General features: G+C 40.0%; 1 protein-coding gene and 1 long non-coding RNA gene across 2 annotated transcripts in view; one reads left to right on the top strand and one right to left on the bottom strand.

The window, feature by feature from the left end:
• Positions 1-17345, bottom strand: part of kdm4b (lysine (K)-specific demethylase 4B) — a 57732-nt gene extending 40387 nt beyond the window's left edge. The window contains exons 1-5 of the mRNA XM_079644165.1: positions 17217-17345; positions 7610-8028; positions 6857-7032; positions 5963-6077; positions 5349-5542 (exon numbers count right to left, since the gene is read on the bottom strand). Of these exons, the coding sequence (XP_079500291.1) occupies positions 5349-5542; positions 5963-6077; positions 6857-7032; positions 7610-8002 (878 nt within the window). The 5' untranslated portion in view covers positions 8003-8028; positions 17217-17345. The remainder of the gene's footprint in view (positions 1-5348; positions 5543-5962; positions 6078-6856; positions 7033-7609; positions 8029-17216) is intronic.
• LOC307015649 overlaps positions 2682-18258 on the top strand; it is a 31956-nt gene continuing 16379 nt past the window's right edge. The window contains exon 1 of the long non-coding RNA XR_013801613.1: positions 2682-3433. This is a non-coding gene — a long non-coding RNA (uncharacterized lncRNA). The remainder of the gene's footprint in view (positions 3434-18258) is intronic.

The following is an 18258-nucleotide window of genomic DNA, read 5'->3' as shown; positions in this document are numbered from 1 at the left end:
GTTATGGTACCAGGGCACCGGCTGAATCCAAGTGACAGACCTGAAGAAGTGACTGACACATCAATGCAGGAGTCCTATAAGGAAAGGTTTGGAATTGGGTGAAAATATAACCCACAGGTTCTCTCAGCGCTGGACGGGATGGCAACACGACTGCTTCAAACTAAGAACTGCAAATCCTGATATGTCTACTCCAAGAGGCTGAGACATAAAGTACAGCAAAGACTGATGACCCTTAAAATAAGGGAGAAGAAAAGAAAACTGAATAATCAATAATTAAATACCAACACATAGAACACACCATCTTTTATTTTTCATAGCTTATTTATTGGTAATTGTTTTTTGTTTCATGCTAAAGCCAATGGGGGCCGGTGTGTAGGAGCCATTTTATGGGTGTTGTTGGTGTCTCAGTTTACCTTATTTATACGTACAGTGCAATATTATTTTGAACACTTGGTGGCGGGGTTTAGCTGCTCCAGGTGTATAAAAGGGGTCACAGGTGAAAGGACGAGGAAACAGGAGGAAGAGCACACCGATTCCACCACCCAGCAGATGCTCATACCTCAACCCTTTGACACAGTGTACTTAAACCTTGGAATGTAAAGCAATAAGCATCATTCTAAACTGCAGCAAAAGACCGGAAATTCATCTGTTTGTGTCTGCGTCAGGATCACTCTAAACCAGTGGTCGCCAATCAGTCGATCGCGATCGAGTGTGGTGCGGGTAGATCGCGGACCGTTAAAAAAAAAGTAACAAAAGAAAGAAAAATAAAATAATAATTTTTGAAAAATACGTTTTTAGATGTAAACCTATCATCCACCACCCCGTTAGCAGGTGCCACTTGATTGACGTATATTTGAGACACCTCAGTAATATAATACATTAACCGTGCTTTACGTGAACCTCATCATGACACAAGAGAGGACGACAGGACTGCATTTTCCCGTGTGCAGTGAATGCAACAGAGGCAAGACACCAGACCAATCAGAGAGTTGCATGGAAATAAACGTGTGCTTGTGTCATTCAAGCTCGGCTCTGTGTGCCTGTGGCGATAGCGCATTTAGGCTCATTTCCAAACAGCCCCCTACACCCTACCCCTCCGTTTGCGCGTTCACGCGGAGGGTCCGCCATATTAAGGGCTGTTCCAAACCAACGAGTGTGGAGCGGTGTGGAGGGGGAGTGGGCTATCAAGCCCTCAAACAGCGAGTCTGCAGCGGTGCTGACTTGAGACTGGTCTCTAAACTGACCGGAGTCACGCTGTGTGTGTCCGTCAGGAAACAAGCTCTTAACAAGTAGTTCCAGCGAACATCCACTGATAAACTACGATGATAATAACCTCATGATAGCCTCATATGTTTTAATTTAGGATCATACCTGTGTTTAGTCTAGATTAGAAAAAGGTAAATGTGTGCATTTTATTATAACGTTGTGTATATTTACAGACTTTTGCAAAAACTAAGAAGCTTATAAACATCAGGTTTAAAACGAAAAGAGCTTTACAAAAAAGTAACACAATGAAAGATGTTTGGAGTTTTATTTGAGTTATTAATTTAAATGTTTTGTCTAAGAGATGCTGATTTGAAACCGTTGTTACATACAGTTACGGCATTTCCTGTTTCTGCCGGAGAGAAGGGAGGCCGTCCCAAAGCTTGCTGCTCTATTTACTCCCTCCATCTGACAGGAGGGAGCCTCGTTGAGCTGCGAGTGTGGCAACAGACGGAGTTCACGCCTTCACGGAGGGGTAGGGTCGAGGGACTGGTTTGGGATTGGGCCTCAGTGTGATAGAGAGAGAGGGAGAGGAGAGAGGGAGAGAGAGGGACCGGTGCCAGTGGGGACCGTGATGTTAGCATCTGGTTAGCTAGCTGCACTAACGGATATAAGGAGCTGTTTCCACAACAAGCTGGAGGAGAGTCCTCCCCTGTCAGACTGAGGGGCTCAGGTGAGCTAAAAGGACTCTCAAAGTGTGAACGGTTTTGTCACAAATTATTCAAAAGATTATTTCCGCGGCACACCTTCATATGATCATTATAGTTATACAAACAATAAGAGAATAAATGAAAAACAGGTATGAAATACTATATGGCAGTAAAACAAGAATACAGTTTAAAAAGGGGAGTGATTTGTAAAATATCCATAAAGAAGACTCCTATCCATCCCCACCCACATCAATCACCAGACCTGGGGGGGACAGAGCCTTCTCCGTCGCTGACTCAGAGACTGCACTGACCTCACCACCTTCAAAACACTTACAAAAACTCACCTCTTCAATCTGGCTTTTAATGTGTGATTGTTTTTGTATTATTTGACTTTAACTATATATTTATTTGTTGTTCCTTTCTTTTCTCTTCACTATATCTGTAAAGCGTCTTTGAGCACCTGTAAAAGCGCTAACAAATTAAATCTATTATTATTATTATTATAAAGAAAAAGTAAATCTGTTTACAGTTCTGTTTCATATGAGTGCTGAGAGATGTATCCATAGATCTCTTCATGTTGCTCTCAAAGTGCACCAGATTGATGCTTTCAACTTCAAAAAAATCTTCCCAGGGGAGCATCCCCCCAGACCCCCTACAGGAGGTGAGGACCTAGAGGAGGTGAGGACCCCCCTAGGGGAGGTGAGGACCCCCCTAGAGGAGGCGAGGACCCCCCTAGATGAGGTGAGGTCCGCCCCCCACTCATAAAAAATTGAACCTTTACCCCTGCCTATATGCCGTGAGCTGATTATGGAGCCTTCATTGTAACAGTAATTCAGATGCAATTAGCCTATATAAAAGGCCTCAAATTGGAAGCACTGTCTGGGCTGTCTTTTTCACTCAATTCTGCAATAGGTAGATCTCGCCTTTCACCTAGGTCGGTGATCTTGGGCTTAAAAAGGTTGTTGACCACTGCTCTAAACCCTCCTGTGAATTAATGGCAAAGGATATAGAACATTAGAACCGTTCAAATTGCCATTACAGCCTGTAATACAGAACTTTTGTCTCCCCTCTCTGGCACTGAGAATAATGACACTGACACAGTTTCCTATAAGGTGTGCCTGCAGGTGAGCTCACTGTATCCCTCATCTCCCTCCAGGAGCGCTCTCTTTCAAGTCCTCCCATGCAAATGAAGGGAAAGAAAAGGGCAAGCAATGGTTGTTTGCTTTCCTGTTTTTACTTTATTCTTTCCTCTGAGATTAATGTTTTATTTTTTCATCTAGATCTTCCACTTCAGCAACTTTTTTGGACGCTTCTTATGATGTCCTCGATAGCTTTTGTCATACGCCCAGTGGCTGTGATGTGGCTGTGGACTCGCACACGGAGTACACACACATTTACAGTGAGATGGGAAAAGAGACAGACTTTAATGAGATGGCATCACAGAGAGGTAGAGCTGCAGGAGGCAGAGAGGAGATGGAGAAAGTTGGAGGGGACACATACTGTGACGAAAAGGAAGGCAGGTGAGAGAGCACACACACACACACACACACACACACACACACACACACACACACACACACACACACACACACACACACACACACACACACACACACACACACACACACACACACACACACACACACACACACACACACACACACACACACACACACACACACACACACACACACACACACACACACACAACTGGATTTCTGAATTCTCCAAGGCTCAGTTGGCTCTGCTCACCTGCAGTGCCATAGATGGAAACAATATGGCGTTAAATAATGGAAAATAAATCAAGGGGCAGAAAAGGAAAGAAAATATTTTTTCTGCAGGTACCAAGGACCTTCAGAGGTGAGTGACAGAAGCAGAAAGAAACAGTGATTCACACAGTCACAGGATTAAAAGCAAGCGAGCGAAATAGCTCAGAGCTATACCCATACCCTGGTCGATACAGATGTTTTTTTCTTTCTGTGAATTTGTGTGTTGAGTTTACAATGAAACCTGAAATTACACAACGCCTGTGAAAATCGGGTCAAGATCTAATGGTTTTCTTTCTTGCAACTTTTCTCAGACGTAGAGAAGAAATTGTCATTCTTAAAAAACAGGGAACCAATCATAATGAAAGAGGAAACTTTTCAAAACAATTCCTAAACATAACAGCTGGAAATAATAGAAGAAGAGTAGAATTGTTTGTACAAATATCTTAAAAGGTCAAACCCGATTTAAAAGCAGAAGAATGTCAAGTTCGATCAGGAGTGTGAGCACTTCACAGTTGTACAAACAAACAACAATATAGTCCACAGCACAGATTTAGTAGTATGTGAAGCGTGATGTTGCTAGAAAACAAGAATTCAAGAACACTGTAGATTCAGTTGTGGGGACTTTGTGATGTTTACTTTCCACACTACGGAGAATGTGAAACAGCAGGGAAGGTGACAGAGGAAAAACCTGGGCTGCTGGGACAGAAGCTTCCTCTTGGTCTAGCGTGCTTTGATGATTACGTGTGTGTGTGTGTGTGTGTGTGTGTGTGTGTGTGTGTGTGTGTGTGTGTGTGTGTGTGTGTGTGTGTGTGTGTGTGTGTGTGTGTGTGTGTGTGTGTGTGTGTGTGTGTGTGTGTGTGTGTGTGTGTGTGTGTGTGTGTGTGTGTGTGTGTGTGTGTGTGTGTGTGTGTGTGTGTGTGTGTGTGTGTGTGTGTGTGTGTGATTCATCATGGCAGCCCTATCTCAACCAAACAGGCAGATTATGTTCCCGTCAGGCTTCACATGGACTTTAGATGGTGCCGTCAACCACCGTAGGACTTGAGATGCTATCAGAGAGGCAGCGTCTCTCAGCTGTTGGTATGCCCGCAGAGCAAGCAACATGTCAGCTGCCGTTAATCACACAGATTCTGATCCAACCAGTTTTATAACAGCAAAACATGTCAAAACTGTAACAAAGCCTGGCGCCGTGTTCCTTTACTTAAGGCAAGATAAATGACTAAAAGCTAATAGTGTTTTTATTATATAAGTGAAAGTGATGTTAAAAAAATATTATAATCTGATTTCCTCAGATGCTTTGTTATTATTCAAAGAAACATTGAGTAAAAAAGAGACCAGTCCAGACCCCAGCTGATGATGGTTGCAATTGTACGAGAGGCATTAATTCAATTTAGAACCTTATAAAGTGAGATAAAATGATGTTTGTTGCAGGGTCTCTTATGCAAAATGTACAGAATAAGAACCAATGAGTGATCACTGTTGGATCGGTCAAGCATAATCAGTTATTGAAAGTGATTAGAGAAAGTATATCGGAGCTTAGCCCAACAGTGGTTTTGTGTTTTTGATGTGCTGAAGCTTCCTATCAATGCATAGCTCTACTTCTGACAACTAAAGTTCAGCCTCTTTTGTCTGTATAGTTTAAGTGAAACTAATAACAGAAATGACTGACCATGACTTTGACTGTCCAAAGTGCAGGTAGTTGATGCTGTAGAGGTCCATGTCCTCAGTGTGCCAGGCAAATGTGGTCTTCCACATCCCAAAGTACATGTAGGGAGTGTTGACCCCCTCGATGACGATGCCACACTCCTGCTCCACCATATCCAGCAGCGTATTCAGACGGCCGATGTTCCACTCTTGAATGTCCTGAAGGTAGAAGAAAGGATTTGTTTGATTAGCCTCAACATAGTAGTCTGAAACACACACAAACATACAGGTCCTCCAAAGCCTATCAACAGCCACATGATGGTGCTGTCGTCACACTAAAATGTAGCTACAGAATAGCTAGTGTGTAATCTAGTGTTTAAGTTGTTTTAATACATACAAGTCCTAAAAACCCAATCGCAAAAGCACCTGTCTGCCACAAGGGCACAATAATACATTTCACAATTATCCAATGTATTTAAGATATAAATCCTATTTTATTCTTAATAAATGTTTTTTTTCTTCATAAAATCACTGAGTACCAGACATATCTAATACTCCTGATCAAAGTATATAGCAGGGTTGGCAAATCCACCCCAGCACTCACACACTTGGGAACTTGGGAACACACACAACCCTCACCTCATCATAGATGGAGCCACTGACATCGGCACCATAAATTGGCGACACAAATGTCAGGTTTTTCCAGTACTTCCTCTCCAGGTCATCAAAATCTTTGTGCCGGGGTGTGCAGTACCTGAAAAAGGAAACAGGAGACGTGAGCAGCGAGTAGGGAGACATAACTTCAACCAAACCAGCAATAATGTTGACAGGCATCCACCTTTATGAGCAGCCAGTTATTAAATCACTGTTACTTTAAGGGGGGGGCAAAGGACCCACATAAGGTCAATACATATTCATGTTAATGACACTGTTCCTGCTGCAAAAATATCATTTCTTACAATATGTTTTTAACTTCTGTACAGCAGAAATGTAAACATAATGAGGACAGTGTTCCTGTTTTTATATCCAATATATCATCATCATTTATTTGTTCTTATTAGTAGTAGTTTACATGCCCATCCCTTTAATACAATCCTCAACAAAAATGTGGTTTAACTTGTATCCTTATTCAACTTAATGTAAGCATATAACAGCCACTAGAGGGCATATAAAGGGTTGATACAGTGCCTATAAAAAGTACTTGGTAACATTTTTTTTTTTTTTTTTTGTGGTTTTCTAAATTTAAATTGATTATATTTTTTTCAACACTGCTCATTTTCCTTTACAGGAATCCAAAAGAATCACCTTTGAGGAAAAAATCAGCTGCCCCTTAGTAAATGTATCCTCAAATGTTGACAAAACTCAGCAGAAAATAAACACTTTTGGTCTTGCTAGAGGAGTTTCAGGCCCATCATAGATCAATCATTGATAGTGATGTTAGTTTTGTCATTAGTCTCAACACATAGTTATGCTATTACTACAAATATAAAACAGTAACCACCTTTATAAATGAGGCCTCTGCACCCAACTTACTTTTTGCTGTTGGCCAGCTTGCGGTACTCGCCCACGGTCATAGACTTCTTCTGGATGTTGTACTGGGTGAACAGACCCGACTGTCCGGTCACCACCTGCACGATGGGAGCTGGAATCACCATGTCCTCGATGGTGTCGTAGCACCTCCGCGGCTTCCAGCCCTCTGGGGGAATCACCTGGTGGAGGAAACAGATTGTTAGCTTTCATGATTCTATTCAGTAGGATGACATTTCAAATTGAGTGTTTTTACAATGACCTGTTGCAACATGCAGCTAGCTCTTAACCCGCAGTCCATCCTCGTCTTATTGTCATTTATTTGGTACAATCTGGCAGGACCTTCAATAGGTTTTTCATTTAACTGAACTGAACAATTGATACTTCAATAACCAGATGATACCAATCTGTTCATTACTCCAGTGAATATTTATTTGTGACAACCTAACATAAATGGACAAATATTTGCTGATTTCAGTTTTCTCAAATAAAAAACATACAAATTAAAAGACAAAATATAATAGTTTGGGTTTGTTAGTTGTTAATTAAGCAAGTTTGTCAAGACCCCACTATGTGCTTTGGTAGCTTGCGAAAGACGTCAATACAAATATAAAATAAAAGCTTGGCTCTGAAAAATTTAGTAGAAATAGACACTAGATGATTATGTGATTAAATACGTAATGTTACCATCAGACCTTACAATGACAGAACTGTAGAAAGGACAACAATATGTAAGTGTGAGAGTGAACGTGTCCTCACCTTTGCCAGTCCAGCCCGGTGAGCCCCTTGACTCTCCATGTAGACGATGTATTTGGCAAAGTCTTTGAACTCCTCCATGGTAGGCCTGAAGGTCATGATCTTACAGCTTGGGTTCTTAGCGCTGTCCGGCAGCAGGGGGGCTGGGGGCAGCTCAGAGCCTGGAACAGGGCCGGGGGCCTTGTCTGGGTTCATAGGCGGAGCCGGGATGTGATCTGGGGCAGCATCGGGTTCCGAGGTCAGTGCTGTGTCTGGTATTGCTGGCTCCTCACTGGAAATCTGGTCCTGGACTTCACTGGTGCCAAGGGCAGGAGGGGAGGCCAAGGCAGGGTGGGGGCCGGACGAGGGGGCAGGTTCAGGAGCCAGCACCGTGTCCATGGACATCTCGGTAGCCATAGGGTCTTTCAGGATTGCAGGTAAACCTGTAAGGGAGAGCATGGGAAATCAGGGAATATTAAAAAGGTACCTTATTATGCGAAATCCACTTTTTCATGTCAAAAGAGTTGCTCACTTTCTGTCCTGATCCATTTATATAAAAACCTGTCTGAAAAAAAGCTGATCAGATTTCGGCCACTTTATGATGTCATAACGTTTTTTTGACTTCTGTAACCATTAGCCAATAACCAACCAAGGTGGCTTCACAACACTTTTTTTGAGTTTTACGGGGCGTGGTTTGCAATCCGCCCAGCCAATCAGAAATATAGCTCTGTTCTCACAAGAGAGCCGCATGAGAGTCCCTGCTCTCTAGCAGGGATGGAAAAGGGGGTAAAAAGGGTCTCATTAACTAATTTTTGTTCCGGTTCTTTTTGGTGTGAATGCGACATTTCGGAACTATATCGGAACTAAAGTGGGAAAAGTACTCCGGTGTGAACGCGGCTATTGTGTTCTTTGTAACCAAATATCTCTCAGAGGGGCGTGGGGAGTGGCTCCTTATGTTCATCTAAAGTAACAGACAGAGAATCAGCACTTTTGAAACAGGGCTGAAACAGAGGGGTTTATGGGATGCTGCAATGATCTGTGTGGTATTTGGAGCCAAACACTTTAGAGACATGTTTTGTATATAACTGAGACCTTTTATATATTGATGAAAAACAGTATAATAGGGGACCTATTAGTCTGAGCAGCCGCCAAAAATGGAGGACACATTCGTTTTCAGAAGGGGGTCAGAAATTGAAATAACATGGCCATATGAGCAAGCATGATTTTTAAAGATATAACTAAGGTGACACATTGGCCAAAACGAGCATTAAGTCTAAACTGTCTAAATAGGCTGGTATGTTCCAAGTTTCGGTTTCACAGTTGACATCCATACTAATCAAAGTTTCACTAGTGTGTATAGAAACAAAATGCTTATCTTGACAAAGCTTGACATTGTTTAACCATGTAATTTTCCTAGCAAAAAATACAAAACTTGACCTGGTTTAAATGGAAAAATGCTAAATGGACTGTACTTATATCAGAGCGCATTACATAGTACGAGTCATTCACACCTCATTCATGCAGAGCAGCACAAATTGCTCTAGGGAGGCTAACATTCACAGACGTTGGCCATGAGGGAGAAACTCAGGGTTAAGTATCACATTCACAAGCTGGGATCAAACCCCCAACCTTCTGGTTAAAAGAGGACCGCAATCCTTCGCAGCCACAGTTGCACAGTCGTTTAACTTTAAAATTGCAAGGTTTTGGAAAGGGTGAGTATCTAGCTTACAGGAAAGTGTTGCACAGCATCCCAGCGCATCATCAAAAAAGCACTCCTGCTGCACGTGGGTTTTATTTATATAACAACAATATCATGACGACTCATCGACACGTCAAATGCGTTGTGTGACAGACAAGCATCCCCCCTGTGCTTTTAAAAGTGTATATGGGCTACTACCGATTTATTATTCAGCATTAGCACAAACCAGAAGATTGCCTGAAGGACAGTGATGGTCACGACTGCAGCACACTCCTAAAATGTCAGAGGTAAAAAACACCCAGGCTAATAGCTGGATGTGCTCAAAACAATCTAGTGATATGTTGTTATAAAGCGCGAGTGCATCTGTCGCTCAAACCTGCCTGTAACTCATATTGTAATGTTTTAGTGTTATTAATCATTTTGGTTACAGCCCTGATATATTAAACATACAGTAGCTAGCTCTTATTTCATGTAGCATTGTCCTCGTGTGCCCAAGACTTATAGGAAGAAATTATGAATAAAAAGACCAAATGCAGTACTCTGTGTAACTGTAATGTTTGCTTGTATGTTTCAATTCATTTGTCTCATAGTTATTTGTTTTTGGATTGCCATTAAAGCAAACGGCTAATACAACAGGTTGTTTTTTTCTCACCATACTTTCATCCGCCAGTTTCCCTTATATCTCTCTCCCACAGAATCTCCCCCTTTATCTGACTCTTTTCAGACCTATCAGGGAGCCTTGTAACTCCCCTTGCTGTAATATTGACATTGCTGGAAACTAGTTTAACCTTACTGTGTAAATATTAGTTGTAAAGAAATGTAAGCGTCCCTCAGGTTTTTGTTTGACAAACCACAACCTTTAGTGCAACAAACCCCACCTGATAGCTCATAGCTGAGTGAGGTCAGTCAAATAAGTACATCTAGACACAGACTTCTCTAGAAGAAAAAAACCGTTAGGCCAGGAACTTAAATATGAAGTTGAAACAATGAGTCTGTTATTTGTATTCACTCAAAGAATATATTGATTTCCCTGTTCCCTATGTCATTTTGGGTTCTGGGAACTTGGGACATGTACCGACTCCTGACTGATTTTGTAGACTGAAAAATTCATAGAAATAGAAAATTGACAGACAGAATTAATTGTTGCAGCCCTACTGAATATAGAGGTAGAACCCCTTGGTTCCTAAAAAAGTTTCTTGAGTTCCTAAAAAATGACTACACATAAAAAGAGGTGACAGGTGTGATACAAGACAAATGGAGAGCAGTTATTGTATTACTACGAATCAAAGAACTTGGAGAAAAGCAGTTTCTTGTGGCTGAAACAGGATGTGCATATGCCCCAAACAGTTGTGGTTTATATGCTATAGTCCAACTCAGATGGTAGCAATATTTGTCTAACTGTATTCCAACAGTGTTTGACTGACATTTCATTTACCAAGGCATCATACAAATGTGTAAACTGGCCGATTGAGACAAAAACAGATTGAAAGGCAGGTTCTCAGTTGAGGAAGCCTTCAACTGCAGTGTTAGACAAATAAATAACCATTGCTAACAGTTTATAGCTGCAGGTATGCGTCAATAGTTAGTCGTAGAAAACAATGTGCCGCCATTTGCATTTCAATGGCTCTGACACAACAAGCCATGTTGGCTTCCCTCAAACTTCAGGCCCTTTTGATTGACAAAAGTACTGCCGCTCCCTGGTATGAAAAGTAATGATCTTTCCACACATGTGCAGAACCTGCTAGTTTGCCATTGGCTGTATTATTTGCAGTGTATTGACAGGGAGCAAGCAGGCAACGCAAGGCAACGCAACAGTTGGATTCATCATTAGAATCAACAGGTCACAGTCTTGGGGTAGACATTAAGGGTAAAATGCCACTGTCCCTCCGGGCCGGTGGAATTGTATTATCACTGGCCCCACCATTGTAACCACCGGCTCGGAGCATTCGTCCAAAAGAAATCGACTTATAATGACAAAAATTAACAAATTTGTTGCAATAGTAATTTATGCACTAACTACATTACTACTTGTAATACAACATTTGAATCATCAGTTCTTCCTCATTTTCCTCAATTGTTCATATTTGGTTTATTAAAATAATGATATTGTGGTCATTGTTAAAATATGTCTGCTATTATTATGAGTATTATTATTTGTATAATGCGCTTTCTGCCTTCCTGTCATTAGGAGTTAGAAATGTAATGGCTATGTAATAGATTAGATTAGAACCTTCATTATCCTAAACTGCTGGGACATTTCCCTATAGCCTATACCTTTATATTTTCTACTCTTCACTTACTTGTCAGCATAGGTCGGCATTGATGTACAGAGCCGACAGAAGACCTTGTTTATATTGGCATCATATAGAGAACAGCAGTGACGCGTCCAAAAACCCGGAAGTAAGTTAGCATTTTTAGCACTTCCGGTTCCTTCCTCAAAAAGCAATGCATTTTTTCCATAGGGTTTTGGAAAATAGCTCGAAATAAGGTCTGTGGTTGACACAAATGTAAGAGATAAATCACGTTTTGTTCTACGACATTAAATACATCAGCAGTGAGCCCACTGGGGATTTTTGAAGAGTTTACGTGTCTGAAAAACAATGGTTGTTACCGAGTGGCTGAATAGGACTACAGAAATTGTCGAGGCCGTTGTACGTCCTTACGCCGAACACGTAAACACTCCCGCTAAGTTTGTTTTCCCCTGTGTTCTGCTTGAAAGCAAGTACATGCCTATCTTTAGTATCTGTATATCTATATCTGACCATTAGAATGTGTATTTTTGAAATTGTCGTTTTTAACACCGTAGTTTTACAAATGATAGAATAATTAATTACCAGTGTTTTCCAATTTTACTCGGCAGTTCGTTTCGTTAGCTAACGTTAGCTAAAGCTAGCGCTACTAGTTAGCTACGCAATGGTTTGTTGCTTTGATCCGGGTTGCAGCCACAGGTCTTCGCATGAAACGTGCTTGTTCTATCGTTTCCCGGCCAATGTTTTCCAAAGGAGAGTCTGGATTCGTGCCATGAGGTAAGCTGACGTTACATTTTTGTCCATGTCACGGTGAAATGTATATGATGGGTAGTGACTGTATCGCCGTTTTAGAGATGGCGCTGCTGAAAAGACCGCAACATAAGTAAAGATAATGAATAGATCCTATTAAAACCTGTGTGGCTTATATGATAAGCTCCATAGCTTCTCTTGGACGTAAAATCACATGTACATTTTACATTTATATTCAATTTAATATCCCATCCCTCACATACTTTTGTATATATAATAACTTATATTTTGTTTTTCTTGTTATGCTGCTGCAACACAAACATTTCCCAAATTGGGATCAATACAGTAATATCTTATCTTAATTAATTAAGAAATATAACTATTATAATTAGTGTAGCAGCTGACACCTATTTTCAATATGGATTAATCTACCATTTATTTATTTAGTTCAATTTTCATCTATAAAAATATCAAAATAGTGAAAATGTTCACGAGACTTATCAAAGTGCAAGGTTATATCTTTAGATATTTTGTTTTAGCCTATGTACTGTATGTCTTAATGCTCTTATATGTGACGGGGTGACTTCCATGAAACTAATACTTTATATCTTCCCAACAGACGAGCTGACAGGAAACCTAACACTCTAACAACCACAACATTGCAACATCCTCCACTGAATGCATATGTTTAGCTGCCTTTGGCTTCTTCCACTGACAGGGGGTGTCAGTGCAGCTGAAATTGTGGATGGCAAAGATGGCTCATGCAGCCGCATGACTGCATTTCCATTCTCCACGTGGGCATTCACATTTTGTGGAGAGAATTCCCTCTTCTCCTGTAGATACCTGTGGTGGTGGGATTGTTTTATTATTTAAAATATATTTACATTTGTAATGCCTTTCCAATTATCCCTTTAATTGTTTATAGCCTACTGTATGTTTATTTCATGGATATTTGTGTTTTCTGGTGTGTAATATTTGCAATCTTGGGGCCTCTTCTCTTTAACGTCTACATGCTACCACTGGCTCAGATAATGAAGAACAACAAAATAAGTTACCATAGCTATGCGGATGACACACACATTTACGTAACCATTTCACCAGGAGACTATGCTCCAATTCAAACACTGAGTAAGTGCATTGAACAAATCAATGACTGGATGTGTCAGAACGTTCTCCAATTAAACAAAGATAAAACTGAGGTAATGGTTTTTGGAGCCAAGGCAGGACGTTTAAAAGTTAGCGCTGAGCTTCAGTCTGCAATGTTCAAAACAACAGATAAAGCCAGAAATCTAGGTGTAGTCATGGACTCTGACCTGAGTTTCAACATTCACATTAAAACAGTTACTAAATCATCTTACTATCACCTAAAGAACATATCTAGGATTAAAAGACTAATGTCACAGCAGGATTTGGAAAAACTTGTCCATGCTTTTATCTTCAGTAGACTGGACTACTCCAATGGTGTCTTTGCAGGTCTCACTAAAAAATCTATTAGAAAGCTGCAGCTGATTCAGAACGCCGCTGCTCGAGTCCTCACTAACACTAAGAAAGTGGATCACATCACTCCAGTTCTAAAGTCTTTACACTGGCTTCTTGTGTGTCAAAGAATATATTTCAAAATACTGCTGCTGTTTATAAAGCTTTTAATGGTTTAGGCCCAAAATACATTTCTGACCTCCTGTTAAATGATGAACCATCCAGATCTCTCAGGTCTTCAGGGACTGGTCAGCTTTCTGTCCCCAGAGTCAGAACTAAACATGGTTCAGTTATTATGCTCCAAATATCTGGAACAAACTCCCAGAAACCTGCAGGTCCGCTGCAACTCTTACTACTTTTAAATCCAGGCTACAGACTTTTCTTTTTGTCGCTGCTTTTAATTGAACTATTCATATCTTAGACTGCACTGTAACTTTTATCCATGTCTTTTTTCTTTTAATGTTTATTTTATTAGCTTTTCTTTTTAATGACTGATTTTAAATGCCATTTTCTTAATGTCTTTAATTTTTTGTAAAGCACTTTGAATTGCCTTGTGTTGAAAAGTGATATATAAATAAACTTGCTTTGCCTTGCCTAATAAAGATTTCATGTGACACATCAAATGGATTTGTTGATGGGAATGTATGTGAATAAATTAACTCTAGGTTAACGGTACTCTTGCTATCACTACTCACCGACACTATAAACCTTGTCCCTCATGCTAGCCCTGACAACACCGGTAAGCACACCTTCATCTAGGCTTCACTGTTTTACGTGTCCTGACTTGTAGTGGTTCTCTCCTATCTACACTCTTGTCATCTTTGTAAAACGATATGAGACTGGTAATTGACACAGCCATGACTTCTAGTTAAATTCAGTGTGGCTAAAATGAAAAGCTTTGTTAAAATATGCAAGCGCGCGAAAGTCAAAGTCAGCTTTACTGTCAAAAATTCTACATGTGTTATACATCCAGAAATATCGAAATATCGTTTCCCACAGTGTGACATGTAAACATAAAACAAAAAGGGCCTAGATAAACGTGGTATACATGAAACAAAACAAAACGGGCCTAGATATACGGGTGTACAGTTTAAAATGTTAATATATTTAAAGTGTTCAAAGTGCAGTTTCAGTGCAAGTCAGATGAAACGATCTTAAGTTGGCGTGGCGTTGAAGTCGTGCGACCCTGCTGCTGTACTGGCTTGTAGTTCGTTTATAGCATAACGTTAGCATTTTGCTTCTGGCGACTAGATTTATGATTCAAAAATTATAAAAGTAGGGTTGACATGTGGAGATTATCCGGCTGAACAAAACGTGATCCCTCTCTTAAATGTGTGTCAACCACAGACCTTATTTTGAGCTATTTTCCAAAATCCTATGGAGAAATTGCATTGGTTTTTGACAAAGGAACCGGAAGAAGTTTACTTCCGGGTTTTATGACGCGTCACTGCGGTTAAAACGTCACGCGTCATAAAACCAGGAAGTAAGCCGCTGGTTCCCTCGACAAAAAGCAATGGGATTTCTCCACAGGGTTTTGGAAAATAGCTGGAAATAAGGTCTGTGGAAAAGAAACCTGTTTGATAGATGCACGTTTTGTTGCCCTACTTTTATAATTTTCGAATCATAAATCTAATCGATAGATTATAAAAGGGTTTTAGGACGCGTCACTGCACCTCTTCTTCTCATACTCACTCTCCTTTAACTCCTCCGGTTACTTTCTTTTATTTGAAGATTGTTTTTTGCCCGGCGCTTGGCCGGTTACCGCTGGTATTAAAAACATTTAGGTGAATGGTTAGGTGGCGCGATAGTCTGTAGTGAAGGAGTGCGCTCCCGCTCACGGGAGCCTGCTCGCGCTGCGCAGCAAACAGCTGTTTGCTTTTCACCCAACAACGACAACCGCCTCACGAAACGCTATGTTGTAGCGTTAATAAACGAAACAATTTAACTAAATTGCTAGTCAAAATACCAATACCACAGGACCATTTTTTTTTTTTAAAGCAATATTTTTAGTGGCCCGAGCGGGCAAGTGGAACGTACGTTATGCTGGCCCGGGGTGTCTAAATAGTGCTCCCGGGCCAGCGGGCCATTTATAATGTCGAGCCCTGACTTGTGATGCAGAATTACTGTCATTTGTAATATCAACAATATGCCACTACTTGAATCCCCTAACAATAACACTCATGACAAACAGGTCACTGTTTTGTGTTTATGTATATTTTTTAATACATTTTGAAATATATATATATATATATATATATATATATTCTGCATTTTGTGAAATATGTTTTGTATCGGAAACATTCAAACCAAGGTGCATAATGTAATGTGAATCTTGTTTACTGTTAACTTACAACCCTAGTACTTTGGAATGTGATTAATTTCAGGAATAATAAAAGTCCCTTACTACTTACTTAAAACATATTTTTAAAGGAGAGGGGGGATGTTTGGCCTAAAGATTGGCCCTTCAGAAACTATTAACCCATTTCACCTGTGCTCTGCAACACTTGGCTTGGATAGTGCCAAATATTGTTTCTGACAAACACATAACTTCAACCCTAAACATGCACTTCTCATGCATGACCACATATAGCCTACATGAGTTAGTTCCTCATACAAAGCAAGCCAAATGGGGACAATTTAACTATTCATTTGCATCTAGCATGCAAACACTGACAAGCAGGACACACAGCTCTTAAAAACGTCACAGTCAGGTTTCAAGCGAGAGGAAGTTATATTTAGCTGGATTTAATACAAGTAAACAAATCCCACTCAAACAGTAATACTTCCTGCTCAGTGAATGAGAAAGGCATCTCTTCCGAATCAGCCGCTTGTCAAAAACCGATAAGTCACTCATCCAAAATGTAGTAATGTAGTCAAAAAGCAATGACCTCCTTGAACCAGGACTGATCTCTTCAGTGTCAGGCCCCCAGCTGTCTAACCACAACAAAAAGGGGCCTACACAGCCCCTTTAAATCTATCTTGGCCTACAACTTGTCTCAATTTACATAACACTGCCCTCCTTACTAAAAACCGTAATGCTAATAGTTCTGAACAGCATGTATCCCCCTTGATAGGTGGTTCAAGACTCTGACTTGGTGAGAGTAAAAAGACGCTGCTCGATTTAAAGAAGGAGTCATTACAGGCTGCTCCTGCTAAGATGGCTATACACAACTAAAATAAGCTCTTAGCATTTTATCCAAGAAGACAAGAACAACAACCATAGCCAAAGCGCTTTATAATGAGTAAAATGTGTTGCATTTAACCACACGTCACCGGTTATTAGGGTTTAACTTCATGTATGTTAAGCTAACGCTGGTTAGCTCCTTGCTAGGCAGCTACTTCCATATATGCATTTAGAAAAAACAAAAACACTGCGACGACAGCCATACACAACACAATTACACGAGAATACGGTCATTGCGTTTGCATAAAATGAATTCCGTTTGAGAAATATTACCTCCTGCAGCAAACGTATAGTCCTCTCCTTGTTCTTTTAATCGATTTGGTTTCGTTTTGTAAAAAAAACCCTGTATGGATTTTGCTCTAGCATTAGCTAACTGAGGGGCTATTTAGAGTCACGCCCACCTCAAAAAACAGGGTTTGTGATTGGTCAAATCACACGGATAAAAGTATTCTTGCTCATCATCCCAACGATATCGTTGGTTTATTTGGTTATAGACACACACATCAACCAATGGCAAAAGACGCTCAGTACTACTTTGCTTACCATAGATAGTCTGTGCACGTCACGCACGTCCACAATGCCGGGACTGCTGTGTTGACTATGAGTAAAATAAATATACTTTCAGTGTTATTAAACACGTTTTACATTTGTCTAAGAGTTACAGCTTGTTCCAAAACCCTGAACGTGCTCTTATGCTCGGTATCTTATCCATTTCCTTCCAATGTAATTGTCTGAGCGACTATCTCAAACCCGATTCATCCAATGATCTTTGGTAGCATTACAATTCATAACAAAATATTATTTTTTAAACAATATATATCATTATTTGTAATTGTATAGGGAAACACTTTTAACGTTTATAGATTTTTTTTATGCTACCTCTTTTGGTTACAATAAAACACTTAAAAAATATTCAGAAAAAAACCTACACAAATAAAAAGATTATAAATGACTTTGTTTATATATTCCCAATTTTCCTGTAAAAGGCATAAGCAATCTGATACACATTTTTAGCTAAGTATTATACATTTTGGTAGCATTAAAATACACAAAAGATCCTAAAAAATATAAATCCAAAAAAAAATAATCAGATAATGTATTTGTAGAGGGAATTCTGATACATAAATAGGAATAAGTTAATATTTTTGATATTTCAAATACTTAACCAACCCTGAAGAATTTATTTTTCCTTTGAACTTAAGGCATACTTTATTTATTCCAGAAGAGGAAATGTAGTTTGTTGCAGAATGTATAATTAATATATTATATGTATACCATCATATTTCCTGCAATTTGTCCAATGAAATACTGGTAT

The sequence above is a fragment of the Notothenia rossii genome, assembly GCF_949606895.1.
Source record: "Notothenia rossii genome assembly, chromosome: 1".
NCBI classification, from domain to species: Eukaryota; Metazoa; Chordata; class Actinopteri; order Perciformes; family Nototheniidae; genus Notothenia; species Notothenia rossii.
Note: the sequence above shows the minus strand (reverse complement) of the source record. Positions and strands in the feature narration are given on the sequence as shown.